Source organism: Barbus barbus (genome assembly GCF_936440315.1).
Source record: "Barbus barbus genome assembly, chromosome: 28".
In the NCBI taxonomy this organism is placed as follows: Eukaryota; Metazoa; Chordata; class Actinopteri; order Cypriniformes; family Cyprinidae; genus Barbus; species Barbus barbus.
The window spans coordinates 6,109,593-6,119,792 of record NC_136756.1 but is presented as its reverse complement, the minus strand read 5'-3'; the positions used below and the strand labels follow the sequence as shown (position 1 = coordinate 6,119,792).

Below are 10,200 nucleotides of genomic sequence, written 5' to 3'. Positions count from 1 at the left end.
AAAATAAGTTTGTTTACATAATATATGCACAAACACATACATATTTAAGAAAATGTTTATATATAAGTGTATATGTAAATATTTTCAATATATATACTGTGTGTGTGTATATATACATAAACCATACACATTACGTAAACTTATTTTGGATGCAATTAATAATTTGACAGCAATAAAATAAATACTATCAAGATTTATGAATACTTGCATTTAGATTTAATTTAAGATTGTTTTACATCTAATTAATGAATTCGTGTGGACTTGTGCCCCACAATGTAAAAAATATTGGGGGGAAAAAAGACGCATGACAACTGAAAAGTGTTAAAATAACAGTCATTTTACTTAAAGCATGACGTTTACATTACATAAATCAGTGTGATGACATTCAGACAACAATTTTTAAAGCTGACTTCTAAAATTCAATTTAAACAGAAACCTGGAAGAGTTCAGATTTAGGCTTGATGTGGGTGATAAAAACAGTATTTTACCATAACATGGATGAATAGGTATGCAAATAATTTTCACTTGGAAAACAATTACGTGTGTTTCTGAGCAGAGGAAAATGTGCTTAGTTTCTTTTTGGTGAATCGAGGCTAAGACTAAAAAAATATACACCTAACAAGTTGCAGGCATAATCATCATGCACAACTATACATTACATTTAAAACCAAAAATATATATAGAAAAAAAACCCACTAAGATGCCTGTGTTTAAAAAACATAAAAACAGTCGGGACAAAATTTCAACAAGGTTACAATAAGCATAGCAACAACAACAAAAAAAGGCCAACAAAAGTGCATATGCGTAAAGAAACTTCAAAATCCCAGAACCCGTAATCACTCGACAGCAGCAACCTTCAAGGTCAGAACATCCCGCCGTGTCATGCATCCTTAAACAGTTCATTTAAAGCCAATCTGTTGACCAACGCCACCTGAGGAATTAACAGTAAACACACTATTGGCCTTGGTTAAAAAAGAAAAGCTTAACTTTCTGTAACTTAGGCAGGACTTGTCTTTTAGGTTAAAATATAAGGCATAAATCATGGATAAGCACACAAACATAAAGCACATGTAACAGTAGTACACTACAGCAGCCACAAGAAGACCTGAAATTCATTTTGAAATATGAACGGGGTGTGAAAATACATGTCAGGCAGGTGCTTCCTGTGGACACACTTGAGAATACATGTCCTCTGTCTACCAAACAGTTTGTTTTGGTGTTACCTAAACCAGTGTTATATCTAAAGATAATGCTATAGATATTGTTTGTTCTGGATCACAACATTTATTTCACATTGATAATTGCAATTTGACCTCATATAAGTTTAGAATTGAGCTTTTTCTTTATGCAAAAGTGTTACATTTTGCAAAGACGACAGAGCAGATGATATTGAATATGAATCTAGATCTAAATAAATCTAAAATTAGAGATATGTCAGCAATACCAAAGTACTAAAGCAAAATCTTAATTAGTATCTTCAGTAACAGTCCAAATTAACTTTATTCAGAGAGTTTCAACCCCTATAAAAGCACTGCTGTAAAGAGTACAATTAATACATTTTATATAATGTAAGCCTTTGTTGCATGCAGTTTTTCTCTGACAAGTTTTGAAACCTTTTTAGCTACATTGGACCTTATTCATGAAACAAACCGAACAAATTTTCATGCAAATAATTTGTAAAAAAAATTTATAATAATGTATGTGTGTGTGCGCGCGTGTGTGTGTATACAGACATGGTCAGAATTATTGGCACCCTTGGTAAATATGATCAAAAAAGGTTCTGAAAATAAACCTGCATTATTAATCCTTTTGATCTTTTATTTAAAAAAATTTAATTAAATCTAACCTTTCATTGGATAATAAGAATTTAAAATGGGGGGGGGGGGGATATCATTATGAAATAAATGTTTTTCTCAAATACACGGGCACAATTATTGGCACCCCTAGAAATTCTTGTGTGTAAAATATCTCTGAAGTATACTCCCATTCATATTCACAATTTTGAGCACTCCAGGGTGATTATGAACATGAAATTATCCAGCCATGGCTTCCTGTTTCACAGAAATATAAATAGGAGGGAAAACAAAGCCCAAATTGCCTTAATCATCATCACAATGAGAAAAACCAAAGAATATATTTCTGATGTGCAGCAAAAGATAACTGAGCTTCACAAATTAGTGAAGTGGCTTTAAGAAAAGAGCTAGAGCAGTGAAAATCCCCATTTCCACCATCAGGGAAATAATTAAGAATCTCCAATCAACAGAAAATGATACGAAACTGCCTGGAAGAGGATGTGTGTCTATATCGTCCTAATGCACGGTGAGAAGGAGAGTTTGAGTGGCCAAAGACTCTCCAAGGACCACAGCTGGACAACTGCAGAAAATAGTTGAGTCTCGGGGTCAGAAAACCTTAAAAAAAAAAAAAAATTGTCAAACAGCCCCTACATCACCACATCTTGTTTGGGAGGGTTTTAAGAAAAATGATCCTCGCTCATCCAAAAACAAACTCCAGCATATTCAGTTATCAGACAGGACTGGCACTTCAAATGGGACTGGCTTCTATGGTCAGATGAAACAAAAAAATGAGCTTTTTAATCAGGAAACACTCAAGATGGGTTTGGTGAACACAGGGATAAAAAGTACAATGAAATATACTGCTGTATTTGTGATGTTGTGGGCCTATATTTCTGCTGGAGGTCCTGGACATCTTGTTCAGACACATGGCATCATGGATTCTATCAAATACTAACAGATAAAAAAATCAACAAGTGAGTGACTCTGTTAGAAATCTTATAATGGACCATGTTTGGATCTTCTAACCGGACAATAATCCAAACACAAACATCAAAAACAACACAAAAATGGGTCACTGAGCACAAAACCAAGCTTCTGCTGGCCATTCCAGTCCTCTGACCTGAACCCTGTAGAAAATGAGTGAGGTGAACTGAAGAGAAGAAGCACCGTCATGGAGCTGGGAATCTGAAGGATCTGGAGTGATTCTGGATGAAGGAATGGTCTCTGATCTCTTGTCAGGTGTTCTCTAACCTCATCAGGCATTATAGGAGAACATTTAGAGCTGTTAAACTGGCAAATGGAGGTTTCAAAAAGTATTGAATAAAAGGGTGCAGTTAATTGTGGCCAATGTGTATTTGAGAAAAACATTTATTTCATAATGATAATTCCCCCCCATTGTAAATTCTTATTATTCAATGAAAGGTTAGATTTTTATGAATTTTTTAAATAAAATATCAAAAGGATTAACAATTCAGATTAATTTTCACAACCTTCTTTGATCATATTTACCAAGGGTGCCATATTTATCAATTCTGACCACGTCTGTGTATATATATATATATAATTTTTGTTTTGCGATCAATTGTGAACACCGAATTAAATATGGAAATTTACATCCAACTGAAAAATTCACAAACGTTTGTTCTGGTTGCGTTTCATGAATGAAGTACACCCTTTTAAAAATGTATGAATCTCCAAACTCCACTGGTATTTAAAGTTGGTATGAAATGGAAATCTACTTTTCAAATGCATGTTATAGATTGTATTGTGAATAATTAATCTGTGCATTTTATTATTATTATTGTTTTTGACCCCGTATTGTTTAATCAAAATGTCATAAGCGAATGTACCATTGACGCAGCAGACTTCTAACAGGCGACATATGCAGGACTTCTCCGATCATCTAGTGCACTTTAACCTGTCCCTGCAAACACCCACACCTCCAAATACAATCAACAAACCATGCATAGAACCAAATTCAAGACCTCATTTTTTTTTTTCCTTTTTCGTTAATACGTTACACTCAGATATACGTCAAAATACATGAAAAGATCTGGCCGGATTTTCATCACAACTTTACCAGAAATCGTAAATGTTAAGAATGCAAATAGAGTGTTTAACATTACATTTAATACTAAAAGTATCGACTAGGTTATGTTTCTTTATTAACTATACAAACATTAAATGCATTTCATGGGATTCAGTGCATCTTGAACATGTACTTTTGTGTAGATCTAGCAGACAAAGCTCCCCATTTCAGGACTGTCCAGCCTATTCTTTAGCTGTTTGATGTTGACATGGTCAAATGGAAGCTTTAAAAAAAATAAAAATTATTCAATCACATTAAAGCTCTGTTGCTACAGCCATACACAAACGAATATGGTCGTTGCGATGCTTCTTGTGCATTTATTTATTTAGTTAGTTATTTATTTGTTTGCTTGTTTGAGCATCCTGCCATGAGTATTGGGTTAGGTTTTTAGCATTCAGGTTACAAAACAGTTCAACTTTAAAAAAAACGTGTCTCGAAACTCCTGTGTTTTGCTCACAGTATGCATTTTTCCATTACAGTGCAATACTTTTCTATAGTTTTTTTCTACGTAAACACGCTAGACGGAGGTGTATGACCGTTGCCCTCGTGAATCACATCTTTTGCAGTCTCACACATGAACTCCATGCTTTTAAGACGCAGTGTTAAAAGAATTTAAACTTTAACACGCAGCGCCGCTCATCAATGAAAGCTCCAAAGAGTGGACCAATCAGAAGACGCTGGAGGCGGAGCAAGCGTTGCAAGCTTTTGTTTACAGTAGCAAGCTGGCGTGTTATATTTGACGGCAACATGGCGGAGGAGGGTCAGGTGAACCCTAAACCATCTGAAAAGGGCATCCTTAAGTCATTCGGTCAACCTACAAACTAGTCGACTGCCACAATTTTTGTTAAAAATATTCAATGGTCAATAAAGCATGCCAGTAACACACGCAAACCGCTTCTTCAAACCATTCAACCACATTAGAAAGGCTTTTTGTTTTACTACACGTGAATAGAGGAAGAGGGCTTAATTTAGGCACATCCTGTTGCAGTGACCACGTCTCACTGCCTGGCACATTTCACACGCTATCCAAACAACAAAACAAGTCATATGTACTGGACTCACATACTCAAGTGTAGCAGTATCACTCAAAAACAGCACTTGACTGGCAGATGAGAGAGATGGAGGGAGAATTCAGGAGTTAAAAGCCGATTTTTCCCCTTGTCATGGCATAGCCCAGTTTGGCTTCATTGTTGATGAAGGACACGATGCCCAGGTAAGTCTCGATCAGGAGCGGCCGCTCCAGTATCAGCACGCCATTGGCTCGTCCCGGGATGGGGAAGTCTTTATGAGCTTTTTTCACAGCCTGGATGAGCTGCGTCTTGAAATTCTCAAGCTTCAACGGAGAACAGAATGACATTTTTATTTGTCTTCCTATGTATCTAGCAAAATACGAATAGCAGACTGAATTATTTTAGCCATGATCTTCTTGTTTGAGATCGAGATGTCTTTTAAGGCAGAACCTGCAGTCTTGGATTGCTCGAATTTTTGTTTTGAGAATTGTGAAAGTTATTTAAGGATTTCATCTTGAATTGTTTATTTAGCATTTTGTTGAAAGATTTTAAAACTGATTTTTTTATGAAGTGTTGTCATGATAATGGAATTTCAAAATTTGATACAATACCTTAAAAAATATAATTTTGATTGGTGCTGTAAAAAATTTAATTGCGATTAAACACACATCCAAAATAAAAGTTTTTATTTAAATAATGTGTGTGTACATTTATATTTAAGAAAAATGTAACATTTATATATTAATATATATAATATGAATATAAATATATATATGTAAATATTTTCAAAATATATACATGCACGTGTGTGTTTATATAGATATATACACACACAAACTTTTATTTTGGATGCAATTGCGATTAATCATTTGACAGCACTAATTTTGATGCAATTTTTCACAAATATGCCATACTAAAAACATACAATTTGAACAGTTTGTTTAATTTTGAACTTATCCAAAGTATTGTCTTATCAATTCATATATTTTATTAATTTAATAGATTCATTTTTACTTTAGAATAATACATTTACAATACTTATGAATTTCTTCTCTTGCCAAAATTAAAGGGACAGTTCACCCAAAAATGAAAATTCTGTCATTTACTCACCTTCAACTAGTTCCAAACCTGTATGAATGTTTTTGTTCTGCTGAACACAAAGGAAGATATTCTGAAGAATGTGGGGAACAGAGCAGTTCTGGGGCACCATTGACTTCCAGAGTATTTTTTTTCCTACAATGGAAGTTAATGGTGCCCCAAAACAGCCTGGTTTCTTCAAAAGAACAAAGAAATTCATACAGGTTTGGAACTACTTGAGGGTGAGTAAATGACAGAATTGTCATTTTTGGATGAACTATCCCTTTAAACTCTTGAGCTTTTTATTTTGGAGGAAAACTGAAAAGAAGCTTGGAATCCACAAAAATGATGGAAATCATGTGAATGTGAAAAAGTGTAACTGGCAGCCTAAACTCACAGCACATGCAGTTTATTTCACTTTCTGTAAACCAACCTGATCTGAGACACAACAAACACCAGATCATGAACTGCTTGTGCGCACATTAATCAATCTATTATTTATTTAATCATGGAATATACACATTAATAATGCATAGACTCAATATAAAATGTTAGCCAAGATGGCAAATTGTTATCTGTTGTGCCTGGTTGATGTAAAAAGATTTCAATAGACAAATACACTTATACAAATAGTCCCAATTTTGATTTGAGAACCACATTTTTTACATTTCTAGAAAACACAGTGTCTCACTTCACTCTGAAACACATGTGCAACAAACTATATTCCTATGTGTGTCAGAGAGAAGAGAACGTGGGAATGCAGCTGGTATCCATATCGCAGAAGAGGAGTAAAAACCAATACCAACCAGATTCTAGATACTAGAATCAAACACTAGTAGGAAGCACACTCACCTGGCAGAGGGAGGCCACCTTTTCATCGGCGTGTGCCATGGGGTGTTCGGTGAAGGTGACGTAGGGTATATCAGTGGACCAGGGGTTCCAGCGATTTATGAACGAAGGTCTTGGTCGCTTATCCCATTGGACACGGATCCCGGTTCCCTCTCTCCTTCACACACACACAGTATAAAACTGACTAGACCTCATTTAGATTTTTAATGTCTGTCATATAATGTACAAATTAACATGTTTGGGTGTGGAGAAAACTATTAGACATTTGTCATGAAATGACATAATTACAACGTCACATGAACAGAATGAAGTGTCTTACTTGTTGAGGGATTTTGGGGGGAACTCAAACTCGCCGATTGAGATCGTGTCCACAGCGCTCAGGGAAATTCTCATGACCTGCTGACACTGGAGGTTTATGAAGTCATACTTGCACACCAACAAAGACCTGTAACAAACCAGCAGCTCATTCAGAACCGGATTCCTGATACTAATGTATTGAACACAACTCTCAATGATGATTGACTTTCTTACCTCTCAGTTATAAGTACCAGTCTCTCTTTTTCATTGTTCCAGTGATCGATTCTGTGATTAAATATAAAGAGCACATGAATCTGGCTGAACAGACATCTGTCCAATTCTGCTGCATAACATACAGAAGCAGTATAGTGAAGTTATCAGATGTTAATATCACAGTGCTTTGATATATATTACTGACAGATACTATATTCACATGGTATTTACATAGTACTCCAAGCTACTTCAAATGGATATCATGGTTCTCCCACAGTAAATGTAAAAAACAGTATTTCCTAAAATTGTAAAGGTTGCAATCAAGATCCACATAAGGCCCTTCAGTTCATTTAAAAATGCATGCTATTAAAGTTAAAAATGACATTGTGCTATAAAAGTGTGGCAATAGACTTACTCTGCTAGCAGCCAGACGCTAAGCACTTCTCCATCTTCTGAAGGCAAGGCAACTGTGCGGATATCATTGACCGCCTGCTCGATCGTTCCTGGCTGAGACCAGAACAAAAAGAGCAGTTTATTTAGGCCTAGATGCTTGAAACTACAGCAAATGGATGTCAAAATAGACAGACACAACTTATGTCTACTGTGTAGTTAAAATCCTTATAAGCCAGTGGTTCTCAACTCTTTGACTCCAAGGTTTCCATTTTCCCAAATATCTGGAAGCCCCATGACTTTACGGTAAAACATTTTTGCATAACTAGAAAAACGTATATTCAAAACATGTATAAAATTTCCCATTCAATTATAAGATTTTATTAATGTATATAACCTTTTCAGGTCAAGAAAACACACCTTTATAGTTAGCATCCCTCATATACTGTATTAATTATTTCCAAGACACTGGGAATCCTGGTTCTTTAAAGGGGGAAAAAATAGTTGAGAGGTGAATTAAAATGAGATTTCCTGATTTTGCTGCTTGTTTTGTCTTATTATAAATATTTTTAAAGTCATCTTGAGGGCCCCTTTGAAGTTTGCTGAGGTCCCCAGGTTGAGAACCACGTCTATATTTCACATACACAGATGACAACAACTCAAGATCAAACACAAAAGCATGATAGCACATTACTCCCCCTGTTTATAACGTACGCCACTGCATGGGTCTCATTCACCAATCAGACATACAGAGCCAGGAGGTGAAAACTTCTTGAATTTGAAAATTAAGGTAAATTGTACTTAATTTGTTTTCTGGGAAACATGCAAATAGCTTCTGACGCTTACGAAGGGCAGTACTAAATGGGAAAAAAAATAAAAAATTCAACAAAATAAGAAAAATTTGGACATCTTCATGCTGTTCAAAAGTTTTCACCCCCCAGGGTCTTAATGCATCGTGTTTCCTTCTGGAGCATCAGTGCACGTTTGAACCTTTTTTAATAGTTGTGTTTGAGTCCCTCAATCGTCCTCAGTGTGAAAAGATGGATCTCAAAATCATACAGTTACTGCTGGAAAGGGTTCAAATATGCAAAATATGCTGGAAAACTGAAGAATCTGAGGAACAGTGCTCAGTTTAACTGTTCAGAACAAACAAGAGACTCATGAACAACCATCACAAAACAAAAAAACAGTCGTAGATCATTCAGTTAACCACAAACAGTCTTAAGAACCAAGGGATCACAAACTTTTGAAGGGGGTTATTTTAATATTTTCAGCATTTTTTTTTTTTTGTCTTGTGGGCAGTACTAAATAAATAAAAAAATAGCATGCATTTTGTATGATCACTCTTATCTGTTAAAATTATTCACATCAGATTCTGCAAGGGGTTCCCAAACCTTCGCATGCCACTATATACAGATTTGAATGTATAATCTGTGTACAAACATGAAGAAATCATGATGCATTAAATGTATTATAAATTTATGATACAATTATAACACAAAATAATAATATACTGTAACTTTTTAAAATATGCACCATAAAAGCAAAATAATTTGAATCTGTGTCAAATGTTTATCACTGCATACTATTTTAAAACTGTAGTAGTACATAGAGCAAGCTGCATATAACGCAGTACATTATGGCATTCTGCCCTTGCCTCTTTTTGGTATTGAGTTCTGACTGCATTTCATTCTAGCTAAAGGGCACAAATCAATGTCCGTGTCACAAAACCCGGTGAGCACCCTATGTAGAAAGCAACCTCTCCTGATCCATGTGACTGCGCTCGTTCTATGATGAACATCCGTGCTGTCTGGGTAGGCAGCTTCCTATATTTTGACATACAACCCCATCTAGTCAACACACTGAGATGCAAACACTTTTACACACATTACATCCTTGACTACCGAGTCCGGAAGTGTCGTAGCAAATACTGGGTTACTTCCTCACCCTAAAGACGAAATAATCCTTGACTTTGGCTCGAATGGTTGGGTTGTGGACATGGAAAGGCGTGAGGGTCTGTAGCGGAGTGCAGCAGGCCACCGAGGCTCCAGCTCGGGCCAAATCCAGCCCATCATCACAGTCACCCGGGTGTAAGACAGCCGCACCCGGGCTCTCGGGGTCTACGCTGTCATTCAGCTGCAGCATTTCACTAAAGCGTCGAGGACGAGCCGCAAATATCTGAAAAAAGTGACTGCGCTCAGTTCCAGCAGCGCTGTGTTGCGCAGGGGACGCCCACCTGCTCCACTCTACAGACGATTTAAAGGGACCCGTTCTGTTTATGAGTTACATTCGGATTTTTAAAGAAACAGTTCAGCCAAAAATGCTGGATGGGACAGGTGGAAACATTAATTGTCTTGTTGAAATAGCAGCAGAGCTGGGTAGTAACTGATTACATGCCATCTAGATTACGTGATCAGATTACAAAAATCAAGTTCTCATAATTACAGTATACTACATTTTATAATGCTTAATCAGATTAATT

At 36.0% G+C, this 10,200-nt stretch overlaps 1 protein-coding gene across 1 annotated transcript; it reads right to left on the bottom strand.

The window, feature by feature from the left end:
- Window positions 1–3,800: 3,800 nt before the first annotated feature.
- Window positions 3,801–9,960, bottom strand: LOC306848363 (tumor protein p63-regulated gene 1-like protein). The gene is made up of 6 exons (XM_079382866.1): window positions 9,666–9,960; window positions 7,744–7,835; window positions 7,350–7,400; window positions 7,138–7,263; window positions 6,822–6,975; window positions 3,801–5,215 (listed from the first exon to the last, which is right to left on the bottom strand). Exons 1-6 carry the CDS (start codon window positions 9,861–9,863, stop codon window positions 5,021–5,023), a joined length of 816 nt encoding a protein of 271 aa, XP_079238992.1. The 5' UTR covers window positions 9,864–9,960; the 3' UTR covers window positions 3,801–5,020.
- Window positions 9,961–10,200: the final 240 nt, after the last annotated feature.